This window comes from Vulpes lagopus, chromosome 11 (genome assembly GCF_018345385.1).
Source record: "Vulpes lagopus strain Blue_001 chromosome 11, ASM1834538v1, whole genome shotgun sequence".
NCBI classification, from domain to species: domain Eukaryota; kingdom Metazoa; phylum Chordata; class Mammalia; order Carnivora; family Canidae; genus Vulpes; species Vulpes lagopus.
In genome coordinates, this window is record NC_054834.1 from 93,109,767 (window position 1) to 93,131,884 (window position 22,118).

Genomic DNA, 22,118 nt, shown 5'->3' on the forward strand with positions numbered 1-22,118 from the left:
GGGGATATTAGGAACTACACAGTGCCTGTCCTCAAGGACCATAGACATTTAGTATGTGCAGGGAGCTCTGGCCACTTAGAGGATGAATGGCTGGAAATAAAGGCTATCAAAATTTTGGTAGATATCCTTCCAGGTATACCTTTACACATATAGGTACATATAAACACAGACATCGATACACATAACAGGTTCGTAAGGTGTGAGGTGTGAGGGGTGTGTGTGTGTGTGTGTGTGTGTGTGTAAAGAGGAGAGAGAGAGAGGTGGACAGATGGCATCATACCCCTGTAATGATTAGAAACTCACTTCTACACAACATATAATGGACAACATTCCGCAAAAACAACACACATAGGTCAATATCATTTTATTGGCTTCATGGTAAACATCACTGTATATATGTATCTCAACTAATTTTACCTTTTCTGGGATCCTCTTTTTTTGAACTTTTAGATTGTTTCCAAGTAATTCTGGGTAACGCAGAAAGAGACAACCATGCACACTTTTGTGATTAGAAATTTAAAATAAACTATGAGAAATGGAATTCCTGATGAATCTATTTCTGGACTCTCTTATCCTGTTATGTGGCTTTCAAATCCAGTTTTGGTATCTACTGTTTTAATTATTGTGCCTCTGTGCTACATTTTTCTCCTTTTGTTTTAATTTTTTTAACTTTATTTTTAAATTAAAGATATACATGCGCATAAATCTTTCTGCTGTTTCTTTTGGTATTTACTTTCATCTTTTGAAAAAAATTGTATTTTTTTCTAGCTTTATTAAGATATAATTGACATATAAGATTATGTTTACCTTCCTCTCTTAAAGTAATATGTTTTATTGGTATTTGTTTAAATTTTTAACTGTTTAATTTCTACCAGGGAATATGAGGAATACACCCATATCCTATCCCCTATGCAAATCTTCTCCACGTCTTTTCTCTCCCTTTCCATAACCTGTCTCTAATTTGGGTTGAGATTAGCATTCAGCATTAACATTGACATGGCTTTGCAAATAACATTCTTAGTGGGTCGTGCAGTGTAATATGAATATATTTCCTTTCATGTATAAGCTTTCTTTTACTCCAGAGCTAATAGCTAATAATCCTCTCTCTCTTTCTCTGTCTCTCTTCATATCTGTTTGTCTTTCTGTATACACATCACTAATTCACCAGAAAACTCTGGCAGGAGGAATGTTACACAGTCTAGCAGCATCATGTTTTTCCTAAAGACATCCATCATGGAACCTGAGTTCCTTGTTTCAGTCTGGGCTGGCCACTCACTCTCTCTAGCAGACCAGTTATTCTGGGATTTTTCCTCCTAATCATCCTGGACATTCCCATCACCTCATTCTTGAGTTATATCACCTGTTTCCTAGGTCCCATATCTTCCTCTCTCTTCATTTACTTTTATTTTAGGAAAACCCTCCTGTGGCTTCCTGAGAAAAGATGTATGGGGAGGGAAAGTTTTGAAACCTTACATGATTGAGAGTTTCTTTAGACTTCTCTCATTCTTCAGAATAGTTTTCTGGATATGGAATAGTTTTCTGGATATGGAATAATTTTCCCTTAAATTTTGAAGGCAAATGTTTACATCTTCTGACTTTTAGTGTTACTGTCAAGAGATCCTATGTCATTATGATTCTTTATTATATGTACCATGTTCCCCCCTCTCCTGGAAAATTTGAGTATCTTCTTTGGCCAGTTTTCTAAAATTGCATAGTAGTGTGTCCACAGAGGATCTTTACTTATTTATTATATTCAATACTTGTTAAATCCTTTCAGGTTGAAAATTCATATCCTTTAGTTATAGGAACTATCTTTGGGCTCTTTAATAATCTACCCCCCTCTAATCTTTCTGGAACAGCAATTAGCTAATTATTATACCTCCTGGGTTGTTCCTCTAAAATTTCTCTTTTTCTTTTTTTTCTACTTTTTGGCTCTCTATTTTTGTCCTACCTTCAGGGAAATTTCCCCAACTTTATCTTCTAATCCTTCTATTTTTTTTTCTCCTGTAAACTTTTTTATTATTTGGGGTTATGGGATTAGTTTGATCATAGCATGAATCCATCCTGAAAACATTAGAAATTACAGAAAGACTTGAGATAAGTGTCATACAGAACAGAGAATGCAAGTACCCCTGTTATCTGAGAAACACTAATAATGTATAATTTGCAGAGACCAAATCTTGCTAGTGATATAGGATGTGGGATAGATACAGAAACATTGGTACTCCCTGGTGTTGTAAAATAAATTTGCAACTTTATGTACTTCTATATTTTTAAGGTTATAGTCCTTCGCCTTGTCACTGAGCCTCAAGAGACAATTGTTTTCCCACATTCTGTCAAACCCTCTGTCGGCAACCTTTTCCCACTCATCAATAACTCTCAAGTACCTGATTTTAAAAATAATTCTTATGCATTCATTTTTCACACCCCACACATTCCACTCCAGGAAACTGGCAGCCTCCCGGCACAGAGCTTATGTTCTTCTTTGAAATGCACACTTACACAAATGGATTTTGGTCTTCTTTCTTCAATATTACAGGATGAGCACATGCATACTGCAAAATTTAATTTCTTCTTGCAGGCATCTTTATTCTGTAATGTACTTGTCCCTGCCATTTTTTATGACTTACCTAGAGTACTGTCCTCCACCCTCTCCCTCCCTGAGTTGGCAACCATCAATTCTTCTGATCTAACTAGTTAACTTGCTAAACCATGTTTATGGTTATTTACTAGGAAACACCGGACAGACACATAAATAACATACCTCAATATGCAAGAGCTTAGGCTTAATTTGTAGGCAGAATTTCAATTGTTGGCCATAGGAGGAAAAAAAAAATCTATGCTTTAAGTGCATTTGAGAAAGAGAGAGAATGGAAAGACATCTTGATAGTAGGACAATGTGATAGGAACTGCTACTGAATTTTTCATTTTTGTTATGAAGAGCTCTTTCTTGTATTTTTTTTTTTTGGTATGTTCGTTTTTATGAACTCTTGTTTTTATTTAAATAGATAGGAATATCTTCTCATCTCATTATGTAAATTTGTTAGCATTCTTTGAATGTTTTCTGAATCTTTGCATTGGCTCTGTTACCTCTAACACCCTTGTTCTGGGCATTCTATTGTTGTCATTTTGCTTTTTGTGTTACAATATTTCCTCAATGCCTGGTGATTCTTGATAGTCTATTCATATGGAAAATGAGACACTGGAAAGCCAGTGGGTACATGTTGGCTGGTGGGGCTTCACAGTAGAGTTATCTGGTTGGGGAGTTTCTTTGGAGTATCTCAGGAATTGGTCTGATTGGTCTCTTTTCTTGAATTGGCCAGTTTCCCCAGAGGCTACTCCTAAAATCTCCTGCTAGAGAAGGAGGGGGCTGGAATTTTTTTCTGTTCATATATAGCTTTCTATTCAATCTCCTTGTCTCTTGTATGTTAGCTACCCGTTCAAATGTGACTAGTGTCTCTAAGTCCAAGCTTCTCAGTGAGCTTCCCCATCCAGTCTTTTGCTAGACATTTAGAGAAGGCCAGCCATCCTGCTTCAGGAGCGGGGTGTGTACTTCTGTTTTCATACAGGCAATAGAAGTGGAGGGTGGTGACAAGGATTAAAGATCTGGGATAGAGCCTTTATCCCAGATTGCTGTCCTTTGTTTCTCCAAAGTCTATTCATGAAATGAAAATAGTGCATTTTACCTTTTGTAGCTTCATTTGGTTTTATACAAAAAAGCCACATTGGCAGATTCTAGTCCTGTAAGTGGTGACTTCTCCACTCACCTTCTATACCCTGAATCTATAAATCCACATTCCTAACTGGTAAGTCCTTACAAATACTTGCTCCTTTCTGCCTTTCCCAGCCTGAGAGCATCCAGAGTATTAAAGTCCTCCTTTTCCAATCCCCATCTTTAGAGATGAATGGATCTGCTTTCACTTGCAAGAAAACCTAAGTCAAGAAATAGATGGTTGTCAGTCCTCCTGGTCTTTTTGCATATGACCTTGGTCCAGTTTGATATATCAAACATTCATTGAGTGCTTATTATAAGTGCACGAGGCTCTGTGAACACTGAAGTTTCAAATAGGCAAAGGATAATTCTCTGCCCTTGAGGAATTAAAAGTCTTATTTAGTCTATGACTTCTTGTTAATTCCCATATAGTAATTGGGACTAGCTTCTGGATGGAGAAAGCCACTGGGTAATGGCTGAGCGTCTGCTTGACATTGGAATTTCACTCACACTAACCCTAGTTTCTTTCATTTTCTATATACAGATTTTTAAAACTAAATTATTATTGAAAGTCATTAAAAATTAGCCTGGATCCCAACAGATGATAATGTCTGTAAAAGCAAAATATCATTTCTCCTTGAAGAAAAAAAAAAACCATGGCACTCCTGTAATTGGTGTATCATTTGTATATGAAATTCTTAAGTCAGGTCAACTGATGGGGGCTCCTGTGGTAACTAGTTTGTAGTAGGCTCCTTTCTGGGCCATCAGTTCTTCATGGGTCCCCTTTTCAATCACTATCCCCTGTGACATGACAGCAATGATATCTGAGTTTTGGATGGTAGACAAACGATGAGCGATGACAATGCAGGTCCGACCTTCTCTGGCTTTGTCCAGGGCAACCTGTACCGTCTGTAAAGACAAAGTGGAAAGTTGATGCAAAGACACATGTTGGTTCCCTGGTCCAGCATTGCAAGAATTCTGCTTAACACTACTTGAGTAACATTACTATATCCAGGGGTTAAACCCAAAAGCCTGACAAGAGAGAGAGGATTACATAAGTATTTGCTGACTGCAATGCATCAATGATTTCAATTACCCTCTACAGGCTGAGAAAGTTTAGTGAAGCAGGACTGAACCAAACTAGAGGTCACTGTGTAATTTTACAATGCTTGATGGTCTAGTTGGCAAAAATGAGACCAGAGAAACCGTTAGGTAAGGTAGCAGTTAACGGGTCATTACTGATACAGTTCTTCATTGAGGACATATTAGTTTTCTCCAAATGAATCCTGATTTTTAAGGTGTTAATTATAAATGGTAAATTTCATAATTTTGTCTTGCACAATTGCATTTCGTTTCACGCAAGCTGTGCATCAGATACCACCTTTTACTTAGTGTTGTATGCTGTCTACAAGCTCTGCCATGTAACGTTGAAATTATAAAATATGAAACACCTAACAGATGACCTAGATTACTTTATTTCACTTAGGAAAGCTACCTTTGGGGATCCCTGGGTGGCGCAGCGGTTTGGCGCCTGCCTTTGGCCCGGGGCACGATCCTGGAGACCTGGGATCGAATCCCATGTCGGGCTCCTGGTGCATGGAGCCTGCTTCTCCCTCTGCCTATGTCTCTGCTTCTCTCTCTCTCACTGTGTGCCTATCATAAATAAATAAAATTTAAAAATAATAATAATAAAAAAAAAAGGAAAGCTACCTTTGGAATATACTCTTAAAAAGTGTATCTTAAAAGCAATTCTTATTTTAAAGTTAAAATATATTTTTATTTGAAACACCCTATTTTGACTCACGTCCTCTAGATTATTGTCTTTTTGTTCCACTAATAGTGGCCATTTATACTGTCAATGAATCAGAAAATTGAAAATAGTGTCATTTTATAAGGGAATATATTACAGCAAAAGATTAATTTATAATGATCTAAGACATTAGAAAGTCAATACATACCTTTTCACTTTCTGTGTCTAGGGCAGAAGTAGCTTCATCTAGTAGCAAGATTTTAGGATTTCGTACAATGGCCCGAGCAATAGCAATACGTTGTTTCTCTCCTCGAGATAGTTGAGACCCTTGGGACCCAACATTAGTTTCATATTTCTGGAAAAAGTATGGTAAGTTTGAGAAACAGTCATTTCCCCTATGCTGTATGGAGACCCCACATCAATGACCTCTCTATGGATTTAAACAATTTTTTTCTCTTTTAAACTTTGGAATGATAAATAAATCCTTCTCTAAAGGATGTCAAATCCATTTAGGAATATAGGAAAAATATAGTGTTTGTTGGGAAACTAGGGGATTTTATATCCCCTTCTCTGCATTTATTTTAGGTTTGTATTTTTTTTCTTTCTCCTTGTCTGTGAGATCTCTCTGATTTAAGATTCCCTGATTTCCAAATTACTGTCTGGAAGATCTTTCCAAGATGGAATGACAGTACAAATGCAAGGGCCCTTTGAGAGATCTTCTGGTCCATCCTCTTATTGAGGAGGCATCATTCTGGATCACAAGCCTAGGTGTGAATCTAGGTACGAATCTAAAGCCCACCATAAACAGCACAAAATTTATAAACATAATCACTTACAAAGAAAAGTAATTTTCCAGTGGTATTTAAAAGAAGAGGAAAAGATTAAAAGTTTGGTTCCTAAAATTTCATTTTCATGTGTTAATTTTCTTTGTGATCAACCACTAAGAGGCTCTTGGTGGATGGAAAAACGCAGAGTTGATATTGTACTAAGTTCAGACTTGGCTCTGGAGGAGTGAGAAGCTCCAAAGCAGATGCAACTTACCCCCACCACGCACAAGATATGCTGCCAAATAATGCAATCATGATGATGGCCATAAGAATAGCAGCAGCTTTCTTTGTATGGCTATTATGCATATTCTTACATTTTAATGTTATTTTTTGCATTTTGCCGATGATCAAGTATCAGAAAAGATAAGTAATTGTCCCAAAGTTACACAGTAAGTGGCAGAGTTTGGGTTCAAACCTAGAGCTGCTCCACGTCTCAGGATTGCTTCCCACCACGCTACACTAATGCTCAGTGTAGTGCTGCTTTATGTACAATAAGTTCCATGGCATCCTTTGCACTGGATAATACAATACTTTCCAAAGCTAAAGAGTATGCTGACATTTATTTTGCTTAAAGGACAGAGACAATCTCAGGGCACCAGGAAATGACCTGTGTTGCCTTTGACCCTTTCCTTGAGCCATAGTCATAATCCTTTTTTGGCCATTCTACCTCTATCCATCCCCATCTCCCATTGGGAAAGATTCTGACCTAGTCCTCACCTCTGGGAGTGACATGACAAAGTCATGCAGCTGTGCCTGCTTTGCGGCTTCTATGACTTTTTCCATGGGAATTTCTCTGGTGTTGTCCCCATACTTGATATTGTCCATTATGCTACAGGCAAACAACACTGGTTCCTGGGAAACAATCCCAATGTTCGAGCGGAGAAACTGGACATTGACTTTTCTGCTGTCATGCCCATCTATCATCTGCCAATAGAGGTGACAAACAGAGCGTTAAGTTTTAGAATTCCAGCCGTGAGAAAAGTTCATATTCTAGAGGCAGTATTATACAAGACATTTGCTTTGCTTACGAGATAAAAATCTCAGGAATCTTATAAATATGTTATGTTGTCTTTGACCTCTGGAGTTAATGCATGTCAGGAGTGGTGTCAAAGTTATAATCAGATTGTGGTTTTGTTTATTTGTTTCCCATATTCTAGCTTTATAGGTAGTCCAAATGAGAAAGGCCCTTGAGATAGTATTTTGTTAAAAAAAATTTCCCCTTATACTTTGGTGCAGCACAGACCTTAGAAGTATGAAGAATTGCTCAATTTTGAGACTTCACAGGTTATGAAACAATTTTTCTATGTAAAGCTATTGGACAATATAATAATCAAAGCTATTTCCTTGATTTTACTGGAACTAACATGAGATAATAGACCCAACTAAGAAAGGAGTGCATTTATTCACTTAGTCAGTCAACAAACATATATTGAATTTTCTGCCACAAGGGCGTCATGCTAGGCAGTCTTTTGTCTGCTATATAAGGAAAAAAATAATCTCTGTGTTCTAGTTATCTGTGGGCTAGTTAGACACAAGTACAGGAATTCAAATATCTACCATTTGAGTTGTTTCACTTAAAAGCCTTAAAATAGTAAAGGTACAGTATGTTTAACATACTACTGTAAATATGATTTCAGAAAAAGATGATGTTAAATGCTGTGAACATAGTATATTTTAGATAAATTCTCAGCAATGGAAAAAGCAAACACCAGAGGGAGAAAAAGTAGGGCATTCCTCAACAATTAGCCCTGGCTCATCTTCCTCTTCTCATTTTCCATAGTACTTATAGATTGCAAAGCACAATTTAATACCTCATTAAATACTGGAGCTGTTTGCTAATTATTGTACATGAGCTAGTATTGTAAGCTCCTAAAAGACAGAAGACATGCTTCATGCTCCTTAGAATCTACCACAGGGCCTACTGAACACAGTACTGCATATCACAGGAATGAAATGTTGACACCGTTGAAAGCTACATTTGGTAGCTTCCTTAAGAGCAAAGACAATATTTTAAAATTGCATAAAAGGTGGTATTTTTCTTACCCGAAAAAGGTTTAGAAATGTTTTACAATGGTATAACAAAATATATTGCATTTATGAGATTTAAGGAATCATGCTGATTTCTTCATGGGCATTGCTTCCTCCCTATGACCAGAACAGGTCACAGTGAGAGAAATATACTTAATGTATATGTTATTGTTGGAAAGGTCAAACGTGGAGGATTCGGTCCCTGTATGTCTCATGGTTCACAATCTACCTGGGGTGATAACAGGATAATCTGACCTTTTGGAAAACCAGACCCTCTCCTTTGCAGAAATCAGAGCCCAGTGCAATGTGCTTTCTAGATTCATCAATCACTATATACTTGTAAACAAGTGCCTAAAATTAATAACAAAGTAATTATAAACTATGTATAATCAACTCTTACTCTTTATTTGCATAATTTCCTGGATTCTACCAATATCTGTTCACTTGTTTCTTTGCTTTGGCTTAGGCAAGGGAATCTTTAGTTGCCTCCTTTGAGTTTCTTTCAGCTTTTCTCATCATAATGTGACCTGTCCTCATTGCAATGAAGATTCTACTACCCAGGGAACTCGAAAAGGCCTTTTTCAAAATATTAGGATTAAACAGTCAGGTGTGGAGCAGAATAAAACATTCTCAGACCTATGCCTCTGAATCATTTCTTAGAAAACTACTGGTGCACACATTCCAACAAAATGAAAGTGAAACTCAAAAAAGAGGAAGGTATGGGAACTAGGAAATAATGGATCTAATCCAAGAAAACATGCAGGAAACTCACAGGGTGACAAGTGTTCAGCAGGCACAGGTTGTAATTAGTCCAGGCAGTGACAGGCAAGAGAGACAGAAGCAGGTCCCTCAGAAAAAGGTAGTAGGATAGAGACATTGGAAGAATGTAGAGATTTTATAAAGCCAGGGGATAAAAAAGAAAGTCTTTCAGAAAGCCTTCCCCTCCAGAAAGAAAATGCAATGCTGATATACCTCACCACTTGGCTATGGGACGAACAATATTACATAATCATAACAAAAGTTGTCAGTTGATTTTTAACTTTTAGAGTCAGTCGAGAGTGAAAACATGAAAGATCATAAATGTTATAAACAGAAAGGTGGTGTTTTGCATTTTGGTAATAGAAAAGTGCTGTTATTAGTACCAGAGAAATAAAAGGAGGGAAGAAGAGGTGAAAATAAACATAGAATTGCTACTATTCTCATCTTAGAAAATGAGAATTCAAGGGATGCTATCTGTAGGTGGTGGAACAGAAACAGAATTATATTGATTAAACTTACAAACAGAGAAACTTTCTAAAGTTATACATCCATACTGGGAGGAGGTGCGTAAAAACAGGAGGAGTGGGAAGGGTAAGCTAAATCTCCATCTCTTGAGAATAAGTCAACAGAGAGTCTAAATTTGTTAAATCGTGAAACAGCAGCATAATCATATTATTTAGAGACATTGAAGTAATCATTGAAGGATCTAAAAACATCAAGTAGGTAAAAATAGTTGTCTTTGAGCAGAGAAATGGGGGAGCGGTGAGAAGGGTAAGGGTAAGAATAAGAGGTTGCTTTTTATTACGAATCTTTCCTGTTTTATTTTGTTTTCTTCTGCATGTTATTTGGAAAGAAAGAAAAGAAGAAGGAAAGAAAGGAGAAAAAAATGCTCTGGAAAATAAGCAATTCACCAATTTTTCAAATCTCCCTGCCAAAGCTTTATGGCACAACAACTACTGATTTGAGTTCTTTATATCATTTAGACCTAAGCTTCTCGAACCAGGATTGTGTCAGATTTGTCGTACGAAACCCCTTCTCTTGCTTATTTATCATTGCGTTCCTTATCACCCCACTCAGTTTTTCCATTCGAGGTCATCAGTTTCCTGATTAGTTTGCACTTTCTGCTCCATTTACAGATACGTGAACGCTCCTGTTAAACACACTCATCTTCAGCTTTGCAGTGTGCCCAGTTTTCCTTAACTGGTCAGCAGACCATCTGGAACCGGGAAGAGTACGATATTACAAAGTGAGAGGTAGAATCAGGTCAACCAGCAAATGACTGGAACTGGACAATACCCGTAGGGGTAAGTGTCCAAGGCAAGAACTTTCCAGTGAGTCTGGCAAGGCGTGATCTTGAAACTACTTTGAAAGGGCCGGAGACACTCTGCAGCAAGCAGAATTCTCCAGAGCATTCACACTGCTTACCACCTTCCCTTGGTCAGGATCATAGAAACGTTCCAACAGCTGAATACTGGTGCTTTTGCCACATCCACTGCTTCCCACAAAGGCCAGCGTTTGGCCTGGACGAACGGATACCGAGAGACCATTCAGAACTTGCGTATCAGGTCGAGAAGGATACGTAAATTTACAGTCGACAAAGTCAACCTGGCCCTGGAAGTTGTCCTGTGGATGGGAAGATGGGGCTTACATATGTTCCTATTATATGTAACAGTAGAACAGTGTTCTACTAGAACCTAGAATACTGAAAACGCGCCTGAATCTGAGTTTTAGGTCCTTGCTTAAGATATCTTCAACAGCACACTGCCATAGAGCAAGTCTAAAGACAGCTGCTTGATGAAATGGCATTCTGTTCCCCGTTCTGGCAGGTGTAGACTACAGGGAGGTTTGAGCAGTGAAATGTAAGATACGTGACCTCTTATTCTCATTCTCACCTAGAGGGATTTCCTTGTCACCCATTCTTTGACATTCTGAATGAAAAGACCAACTAGAAGAAATGGTTCCATCACAGAAGCCAGTAACTGTCCAAAACCCTATAGTTCTGCTCCCCCTAAAGATTTCAAATAATAGCATTACACTTCAAATAATTCAGAAAGTTACTCGCAGCCTGTATTGCAAAGGTTGTGCTATCTGAATTATGAATTATCAAGAGGATAGTATTTAATAACAACAGGAGGAACAGGTCGCTTGATCAATTTACAAAGATTTCTGAATTTCGTTCAGTTTTCCTAGGGTTTAGTTTTGTTTGGCTCTGGGATATTTAAAAAAATAGGCAGGGAAGATTTTAAAAAAACACCTGTGAGGACTATCAGAAGAAAAGATATCTTGTAGAGATTGAATTAGTTTTCTGGGAGTCCACATGAGCTAAAAGTTGAGCCTAGGTAAACATGAACTAAATCAATATTATCGGACAGGAAGAACTGTTTTTTCTACATCCTGTATCAGAACATTAGTAGAAAACATGGTGGTCAAGTAGGTCTCAAAAGACATCCAGCCTTCATTCATCATCCTTTCGTTCATCCATCCACATTTCATTCATTCTGGAACTAAGTGTGTTTTACATTACACAGAATTTAGCATTCACTGAATATCATTGCCTTATTCAAATGCCAGTTTTATGAATAATTTTAATGCTAATTTACTTCATTCCTTTACACTTATAAATCTACTGTCTGTGCTTTCTGAGTGCATATGAATGAACCCATAGACTGCAGGAATTTAAAAGCTAAGTGGTATCCTATGGACATCCCCAATGGGATGCACATACACACGCACGCACAGCCCTCCCACACTACCCCTCACCCCCCTCAGTACTTACCCACTTTTCACCTGCACTACTGTACACCTTGATTGGGGGTTGTCGATCCAGCAGTTGAAAAAAGCGTGCAGCTGATATTTTAGCTTTGGCATAACTGGGGGTGTAAGAGGAGGCTCTTCCAAGAGCTGTCGCACTCAACACAACTGAAGAGATCACCCTGCAATAGAGTAGACACCCGGATAGAGCAGGAGTGTGGGGTGGTTGGTATGACAGCCTAGGAGACAGGCATTGTGTGTGTGTGTGTGGGGGGGGGGCAGCCCTAGTTCTGCTAGTAAAGAACAGAGCAGCCTTGATTTGCCTGGGAATGGGGGCTTGGAGAGACCAACAGTTTTCTTTTTCTTTTTTAATTTTTTTTAAATTTTTATTTATTTATGATAGTCACAGAGAGAGAGAGAGGCAGAGGCACAGGCGGAGGGAGAAGCAGGCTCCATGCACCGGGAGCCCGACGTGGGACTCGATCCCGGGTCTCCAGGATCGCGCCCTGGGCCAAAGGCAGGCGCCAAACCGCTGCGCCACCCAGGGATCCCAGACCAACAGTTTTCAAGTGTGTTGTATGTCAAGTCAAAATGGTGATGGGAGAATTGAACCAGGGGTGTTCACATGTCCAAACCCTGCTTTAACTACAATATCCCCTTTTTCAAAAACTTGTTTGGGAAAAAAGACTTCTTGAAAAGAAACAAAGAGGAGGGGGGTGGGGCTTGAAAGATCACCAGATTGGGTTGAGTTCTTGCAAAGCTAACATTTTTTGGATCTATGATAAGAGTGTAAAAGGCAATGATTAGTGATATAAACATCATTCTGTATCAAGCATGCATGTCACTCATGCTTCAGACACCGTGAGAAAGATACAATTGTCTGTTTGCTTCTACATCCTCTATCTATATTCAACATGTGCAAAACTAATGAGCAAATGGGTGAGTGGATATTGAGTGATAAATGTGGTGACAGAGAGCTCCGGTGCTGTACAGGTGAAGGTGCGAGGGGCATCCTCTAGTTGATCACCTGCATCACCATGCACAGAAGGCCTGCCTCAGGGTGGTGGAGGGCAGTGTGTTTGTGTGTTTTACTGCTCAGTTCACAAGCAGGAATTCTTTTAGGCCAGACTTACAAACTCAAACATCTCTAGGGGCCCATCCCAGAGCGTAAAGCAATGAAAAGCACCTGGAATAAAATGGGAGATGGTGGAAGGTGATCTTTCAGTTTTTAAAAAGAAGCTAGAAGCTGGGAATTTTCTATAGTTACCCAATTTTTACAGGAAATATGTAAAATATTATATATTCTTCAAATATCTCATAAACTAACAAGTCAACAGAAATTTGCAATTTTTGCTTTGGGCGTTAACAGCTCTCAATATGCCAAAATTCAGAAAAGAGGCTTTCCTGATTGAGATGGGTATAGTGGGGCAGGAGAAAAAATTTCCTCTGTATTTCTAGAAGAAATCTAGAAGGCAAGAAGACAGAGCTCATGGCTTGAGAATGAATTCAAAAGAACAGATTTCTGTTGGGACCACTTTTCCTAATGTCTTCCAAGGCCTTCTCAGACCACCTCCCCCTCATCCCTCTAACATCCCCCACCCCACTCTACTACAGTCATATACTGCACTCCCAGGCCCTTTTCCCTGACACCCTTTGGTTTTCACCCCTAGAAAACTGGATTCAAAGCTAATGTTATCAGCAAAGAAAGGAAATAATTCCCCTGTCCTGGCCTTTGCTGTCTCCACCTAGGAGGATTCAGCTGGAAACATGCCCTTCCTGCAAGAAATAGAGTTCCAGTAAGATGGTTCTGTGCATCTTCTGATCCAAGTTCTCTAGATTTTTTCCGCATTAACCAGTATGGCAGACTGTGTAAATGGTTCATTCATCCTCTTACTCTGTACACATCCCTTTGCAATAGGACTTTATTACTCCTCTGTGATATTGTGATTCAGGGTGAGAAACATATATTTGGTCTTTGGCTCTCATTCCTGGCACAGAGCTCTTAAACCCTCGGAAGTTCCTATATTTGGAGAGTGACCAAGGTCTCCTTTGTTGTTAATGAAGTGACTTTGGATGGTTCCTAGTAACTTAACGTTGGGAGCTGGTTGCCAGGTGAAGCAACTATACAATTAGAGGGGTAGGACTTTCAGACCTATCCCTGCCCCCCACCTCCAGGGAAAGGAAGGGTATCTGGAGGGTCTAGGGAGGTGATACAGGCAATCTTGCAGGGCTGAGCCCTTAACCTGTGGGATCCAATGCTACCTCCAGGTAGATGGTATCAGAATTAAGTTGAACTTCTGACACACCAGGGGTCAGAAGTGTGTGTGTGACAGCACTGTGACAGTAAAGGAGAAACACAATCAGTTCCTCTCATCAAAAGGTAGATTCTGTTCTCTTTTCTTTAAATCTGGGCTTGGTTGTATGACTTTCCTTGGCCAAAGAGATAATAGAAAATGTAATGCACACAGTACACTTGAAAAGTGCAAGGGGCTTGCTCGCTTTTGTCGTACTTCGAACACTGAGACCATGATATGAAGAAAACAAGCTCACCTGCTAGAGAGGCCAGGTGGAGACAAGCCATGCAGAAGCCTGACTAAATCAGTCCAGTCCAGAAGAATCATCCTGACAACCCACAAAATCTTGAGAAATAATAAACCCCAACTGTTTAAGACACCAAGTTTGGTATGATTTGGTAAGCAGCAAAAGCTACCTTAGAGCCAGGCTATTCCTCCCTGGAGTGTGGATCTTTTATGACCTTGGCCTGATAATCCTCACCTGAACACATAGCTGAAATGGAGCCCCTCATTGGGAATTAAGTAACCTCCGTATCTGTAGGAAGCAGAATTGGCAACAAACACTATGCACTGGGAAAAACCAAAGCAGAATCCATAAACATTGGCTTTTCGAAAGGCTGTCTTGAATGGCTTCTCCAGCTCAGCCTCAAATGCTTCAATAAACTGCCTCTCTTTTCCAATTCCAGCAACAGTGCGGATATTACTGAGAGCTTCATTTGTAATCTGAAAAATGAAAAAGAGTTTTAGGAATAAAAAAGTAGAAAGAACTACTCCGGTGACATTTCAGCCACTACATGGACTGGATCTTGTGGCAGAAGGTGGTACTAATCCACGGTGGAGGCATCATCTGGGAACACAAACAAGGTGTTGGAAGTCAACTTACCTGGATCATGAGTCAGTTAAACTCAAGTTCTACTGAATACTAACATGGCTTTGTTGCCTCCACTTGTTGTAGAAGAGAGAAGGGAAAAAATGTGCACACACTTATCCTTGAAAGCTTTTTAGCTTTTTAGTTAACTTATTTGAAATGTCTAAAATGATATCTTTAGATGTCTTCTGAGACAAAAGATATTTAATAATATATGTTCAAAGTATGACTCTATTTTTTTAAAAAAATTAATCTGACCAAATATTCTATAAATATAAAGTTTATCTTTAGTCTATACTGTGAATTTGCACTTGTTTCGATCTGTACACTAGGGTAAATAATCACTGTTTCTGAATTAGCATCTTATCCTAAAGTAGCACAAAGATGGGCTACTTTCTCCCACCGGTATATGAAATCTTCTTGGCTTCTGTCTACATGGGCAATGTTCACATTCCCTCCTTTAAGATACAAAACCTAGATAACAGTAAATCTGTTAAGAGTAAAGGTGTGTGTGTGTGTGTGTCTGCACGATTTCTTACACCTGATAAATGTCTACACTACCATCTCCTTATATACCCCTGATAACCAGATATTTCATTAGAACACGATTTTAAAAGTGCACCCCTGAAACCTAAGAGTATTTGAGACCTAAACTGTATGTCACAGTTCTAGTTGAGAAAGACATCTAAGTCTAGCAGATACTAAAGTATGAAAATTAAAAGTCTGTGCCATTCAAAAAATGATAGCTCTTCTCTGCCCGGGCAGCATGACCCGGGGCAACCATTTAGTTAAAAAACCCAAGCAGACAGAAAACCAGTCTCCACTCTTGCGAATAAGAATACACTGAATCAGGATGTGGAGAAAATAACCATTGGAGGGAAAGGAAATTGAATACGTAACCCTCTGTGTTGGCCCTGCCGTTTCTCTATACCTGTTCACACAGCATCAGAGCTTTATTATCATAGCCTTCGGGCAATGGCACATATAAAAAGGCTAGTGGGACGTTTCCAAGGATGAACATTTGTAGGCTAACAGCTTCCTTAGGTCTCTTTGTACTAACTCATCCTTCTAGGTTTGTCTGACAGCCACTTAGCAGCAAGCAGTTTGAAAATTGGGTCTGTAAGATTACCTGGCCAGCGATCTCCAGAGCCTCCTTGTCCTGGGTGGCAAATCCTGTCAACATTCTGGTCTGTAAGGCTCCCGATAAAGCCAAGAAGGGGAAGAAGCACATTATGACCAGGCTTAGCTTCCAGCTAAAGAAGAAGGCAATGATCATGGCCACAGTGACATTAGTGAAGGAATTGACCATCATCCCGATTTGAGAGCCGGCTGCCTGCAAACCAAAAGCAATCACTGGGTCTGAGACATGCAGTCTCTTTTACCAAGTACCACTATGTGAAAAGGCAATTTTATAACAAAAGGATCATTTTTTAAAAATTATTCTGATAAAATATGCATGACACGATGTTTATCATTTTAGCTATTCATAAGCATATAATTCAGTGGCATTAAATACATTCACATTGTTGTGTAATCATCACCACCATCTATACACAAAATTTTCCTGTCATCTGCAACAAGAAATCTGTATCCATAAAATAATGATCCTCCTTCCTCCCTCTCCCCAGCTGCTGATAACCTCTATTCTACTGTCTCTATAAATTTGCCTCTTCTAAGCAGCTAAGTGGAATCATACAACATCCTTCTGTATCTAGCTTATTTTACTAAGCATAACATTTTCAAGATCCATCCCTGTTGTAGTACATATCAGAATTCCATTCCTTTAAAAGCTGAATAATATTTCATTATAAATATATATATCCCATTGTGTCTATCCATTCATCTGCTTGTGGACACTAGGGTTGTTTTCACCTTTTGACCATATGAATACTGCTGCTATGAACACTGATATACAAATATCTGTTTGTGTCCCTGCTTTCATTCCTTTGGATATATATATATATATATATATATATATATATATATATATATACCTAAGAGTGGAATTACTGGGTCATTTGGTAGTTCTATGTCTAAAAATATTTTTTAAAATAATGAGCTCTCTAATGCATTTGGAGCCTGGATTAATAAAAGTCTATTTTATCCACAACTTTTTCGGAAGCTCATCTATTGACAGATCTCATTTCATGGGTGAGCTAGAGCAGTCAGTATGAGATTAATTCAGCCCTAAGCATGGACGGCATGTGTGTCTGGTGGCTATTCATTTGGTCTGCTTGAAAATACCCATACATTGGTCTGATGGTAATATTTCTGATTATTTAGTGGATTGATGCTTGTCCTATAATTACAGTTTTGAAATTTGTACAAGATTATTATTATAGGAGACCACTTTGATTCTCATTGATACAAAATCACATGCTGACTTAATAACTAGCTGTTCAGTCAACACAAAATGGACAAAATGGATTCAGTCTTTATATAGGTGGAGAGTGGATACTTGTGGTAATTACTATCTATATCCAAAACTGTTTGATGGTTCCACCCCTTCTTTCAGTTGCAACTATGCAGATGTGACCAAAGGTTGATGCCTTCTGTGTAGAAAAGACTTGCATGGGTACAACTGCGGGATTTTTGTAGGTATTGTAGAGACTTTAGCATTATTTAAAAGATAAAGAATGCAAAACAACCACAGGTAAGTTATTAAGTAACTACAGGTACTAAGGAAGTGCTATGCAAGAATAATTTGCACCGTTATACTGTGTTGAAGACTCAAATGGAATATGAACCCTGTGGTCCCCCAAATTCCTGTATGGGTAATAACTTCCTCGAAGATAGAAATGAAAAGCTAAATTAAGAATTTATTTATAAGGGGGATAGGGTAACTGGATGACGTGCATTAGGGAGGGCACATAATGAGAGGAGCTCTGGATGTTATATTATATGCTGGCAAATTGAATTTAAATAAAATTTTAAAAAGGAATTTGTTTGTGTACCTGTATTTATAGCTGCATTACCCACAACAGCCAAAAGGTACAAGCAGCCCAAGTGTCCACTGATGGATGAATGAATAAACAAAATGTGGTCTCTACAAACAATGTTATATTATTCAAGCCTTAGAAATGAAATTCTGACACATGCTACAACATGGATAAACCTGGAGGACATTAAGTCAAGTGAAATATACCAGTCATGAAAGGACAAATATTGTATGATTCTGCTTATATGAGATTCCTGGAATAGTCAAATTCTTAGAGCCAACGTGGAATGGTGGTTATCAAGGCTTATGGAGGCAGGGAGGAGAATTAGTATTTAATGGGTACAGAGCTTCTATTTAGGATGATAAAAAGTTCTAGATATGGAGAGTGTCATGATGGTTGCCTAACAATGTGAATAGACTTAATGCCACTGACTTGTACACTTAAATAGTTAAAATGGTAAATTTTATGTTTTGTATATTTTACCACAGTTAAAAGGAATAAAAGAATTTCTAGTTGACAACGACAGTCAGGCATTATAGAGAATTTGGAAAATAGCCGCATAGTTCTTTGGGATGTCATTATTTTGTTTTCTTTTACATTTTATTCAACCAAATTTAGAAAATTTAAAAAGTAATATGGCTTAAGATACATAAAATATATATACATATGTAACTATAAACATTTTCACAAAAAAGGGATCAGACTAGATTTTACTTTGAACTTCGTTTTTTTCAGTGTAACAACCATCCCTCCAGATCATGACATTAATACCTTTAAAGTAGCTTCCTAATTTTCCTTAGAATGGATGTATTCACTCAACTATTTTCTTACTGGTGAATATTTAGGTAGTTTCCAGGGAATTTTATTAATGTTTTGATCAATATAAAAATACCCTTGGAAGCACATTGTCAGAAAATAGGAGAGAACTTACTCATATGAATTTTAGTAGAGAATTTGCATACCTGATGTTGTATAAGTATTGAAAAAGAAAAAAGAGATATAATAATCTTTCTTTGAATATAATTTGATTATATATCTAGAAAACCCAAAGACTCTATTACATTTTTAAATAATTAGTTAATAAGAAAACTTGAAAAAATGGATGTCCATAAGATAAATATACAAAAACTAGTAGCTGAAATCTCAATCTAGAATATTCATTCAAAATAGTGAAAAACTACATAAGAAAGAATGGACGAGATAGAGTGATACATTAATATATCTGTGTATTATATATACTCTACATAGTATATGGCATATTATGTCCTATATATCTTGCTAAAAACTAAAGATTCTTATTTGTATGTCTCTCAAGAGGGGACTTTTGGTATCCCCACAATGGTAATCCTTGTGTGTATGGTGGGGGGTGGGTGTCGCTGCATGGATGTATTCAGTTGGAATCAAAATAAAATTTTCAAAGAAGTCAAGATGATTTTAAAGTACATTAGAATAATTAATGTCTAGGAATAAATAAAAGAATTTTGAAAAGGAAAAATTATTGTGCAAGGATCTACCTTACCAGATAATAAAAATTTATAAAGTTACATAACTAAAAGAGTAAGGTCCCAGCACAGAATAAATCAAGCTGATCAATGAAAAAGAATAGAGAATCCCCATAGCTCCAAGCATCTGTGGTAAATTGGTATTCACAATGGGCAGGAGGATTTCAAATAGCTGGAAAATGAAATCTACACTAAAATTTGGTGGGGGAATATTTTCTATCCAGCTTGGAGGAAAAAAAAGCCAGATTTCTACCTTACTTTACTATTAAAATAAATTTTACCTGAGTAAGCAATGTTATTTAAAAAAAAAAAAGGTTAATGAAAATATTACTGAAACTCTTAGAAACTTTTTTTAAGGATAAGTAAAAATTCTTGTAAGATGAATAGATGCTACTCTCTGAATTCAAGTGAGAGTGAATAACTTTGAAAAGCCTTTGCAGATTGAAGGATGCAAAAATAGAAGAAATAAGGTGATAGCTTATTTATTTAACCTAAACTCGAGTCAAGTAAATTGGACACTAGAATACTCAGACGGTAAAAGGGAAATTGCTACAAACTTTCTTCAAGCAGTGAGACAACACACATTAAAACCCTTCGAAATGATTATACATTCTGATCCAGTGATTATATTTTGAGAACAAGAAAAAAAATTAATCAGGGATGTGCCAAGCTTGACGTAAAATGATATAAGTTGCTTATAAGGGAGAAAAACAAAAAGAACATTTAAATAAGGAATTCTTTAATGATGATGCATTAAAATGATGAATTATACAACCATCAAAAATCTACTCTAGAAGAATATATAATAACCAAAATATGCTTATGTCAGATTGTTGTGGGGGGAAAACAGAAAGATTGCAAAACAACATGTAGAGTGTGACCCAAGGTCTGTGAGAAACACATGTATACTTAGAAAAAAGCTCTGAGGAAGAGGATCCCATGTTCCTCTGAAAGTCTCCCATACCATTGTCCATATTTTTGGCTGAACTGGCTAGGAGTCAAGACAAATGGCACTCGGTTTTTCAGTCTGGGGTGGGGGTGGGAGTTCTTCCAAGAACCTCACAGATTGTGGTTTTCCCCTTCCTTCCTTCCTTCCTCCCTTCCTTCCTTCCTTCCTTCCTTCCTTCCTTGTCTCTCTCTCTCTTTTATTCCCACAGAAAGTGAGTAGAGGTGCTAGACAACACAGTCAACTCTCTTCACTTTAATACAAACCCCTGGTTTTCTAAAAGCATTGCCTCATCGTTGTTCAGGTGACACAAGAATGAGTCACCTCAACGAGGCTACAGGTCCTGAGGTTCAGAAACCACAGCTTTGCTCTTCGAATGCCTCAGGATTCTAGATGGCAATCATTTACTTCCTTTCTTCAGTTTCCTGACTGGCTTTTACAGAGGCAACCCAGAAGATCTTCTCTTTTCCTGAGACTGCCTGCAAGCTGAGCACCTGTGTAAGGAGGCTTTGCTTCCACCCTCTAGGGGGTGCTATGAAGTCTTGTAGAATCTGAGTCTCTGGGCCTGAAAAGGATCTGAGAATGAGTCTCAGGAAAGCTCTCAGTTTGCTAGACTTCCAGTAAATCTGAAACCCTGACAGATTTGGACTTATGGCACCGATTCTGGACATTGCCTGGGAGACACTGCTGTTTGTCAGCATTGGAAATGGTGGGAAATGTGGCTCTGGGACATCTGAATCCCGTGAGTTCCTATTTCACGGGAAACATACAGGTGATTACCAGAATGCTCAAAGGAAAGAATGTTTCCTCCATTAAAAACGCCCCTGACTTCTCCCCATAGCTTACCCCTTGAACTTGGGAGGCATCCGTAGCAAGCCTTGTTGTTAATGCCCCGGGGCTATTTCTGAGGTCATCGAACCAGCCAATGTCTTGCCCTAACATTGCTCTGAAACCGTATTTACGCAGCCTTTTTGTGAGGAGTTCTCCAGATTTAGCAAAAGCATATCCCTGAAACATAAAGGAGCCTTTAGTGATATTTTAACACGAAAAGAGAGGAAATAATTGTGAAATCACTTGCTAAAAAATAAAATTCCTTACCTGCAGAAACTGAGTGCAAAGGGATACACAGCCCACTGCTACAAACAGCAGGCACACACCATTGATCTGTGACCTTTGTTCTTCTTTATCAGGAAGCGAAAAAGTCTTTGCAAGATTGTAAGCAAAGATATTACTTTGTTATTATAAACAATAGCAAAAAAAACAGAATATATGTAAAAGAAATTTCAAATTTTAAGATATATTTAAAAGAACATTTTCTTAAGCATTGGGTTAAGAAAACATACTAGAAATTTAACCAAAGTTAGCCATGAATATGTGTACTTTAATTCCCCGTGGGAAAGGAAGGTTGGCAAAGGAAAACCAATAGCAACAATTTGCAGAATTTTCGTCTTGTTTTTTAACCTGATGTAGGCAATTGTGTCAGCTTTTCATTGATACAGATGAGAAATATGATTAAATATCTCCAATCCTTTATGTAATAAGGCAAAGAAAAAGGGAAGGAAAGATGGAAGGAAGGAGGGAAGGAAGGAAGGAAGGAAGGAAGGAAGGAAGGAAGGAAGGAAGGAAGATGAGTATTATCATGACTTCTGTCCTTCTCAAAAAATAGAAGCAATAAAGATGATCTTCCCACTCAGGTACCCTGTTATTTTACTTTATTTTATTTTATTTTATTTTATTTTATT

General features: G+C 38.0%; 1 protein-coding gene across 3 annotated transcripts in view; it reads right to left on the minus strand.

Moving 5' to 3' along the window:
* Positions 1 to 349: 349 nt before the first annotated feature.
* Positions 350 to 22,118, minus strand: part of ABCB11 (ATP binding cassette subfamily B member 11) — a 91,430-nt gene continuing 69,661 nt past the window's right edge. For all 3 annotated transcript variants that reach the window (XM_041722109.1, XM_041722110.1, XM_041722111.1), the window contains 9 exons: positions 21,475 to 21,579; positions 21,223 to 21,384; positions 16,119 to 16,322; positions 14,603 to 14,844; positions 11,853 to 12,009; positions 10,502 to 10,699; positions 7,007 to 7,213; positions 5,671 to 5,817; positions 350 to 4,621 (listed from right to left, as the gene is read on the minus strand). In XM_041722109.1, the coding sequence (XP_041578043.1) occupies positions 4,421 to 4,621; positions 5,671 to 5,817; positions 7,007 to 7,213; positions 10,502 to 10,699; positions 11,853 to 12,009; positions 14,603 to 14,844; positions 16,119 to 16,322; positions 21,223 to 21,384; positions 21,475 to 21,579 (1,623 nt within the window). In that variant the 3' untranslated portion in view covers positions 350 to 4,420. The remainder of the gene's footprint in view (positions 4,622 to 5,670; positions 5,818 to 7,006; positions 7,214 to 10,501; positions 10,700 to 11,852; positions 12,010 to 14,602; positions 14,845 to 16,118; positions 16,323 to 21,222; positions 21,385 to 21,474; positions 21,580 to 22,118) is intronic.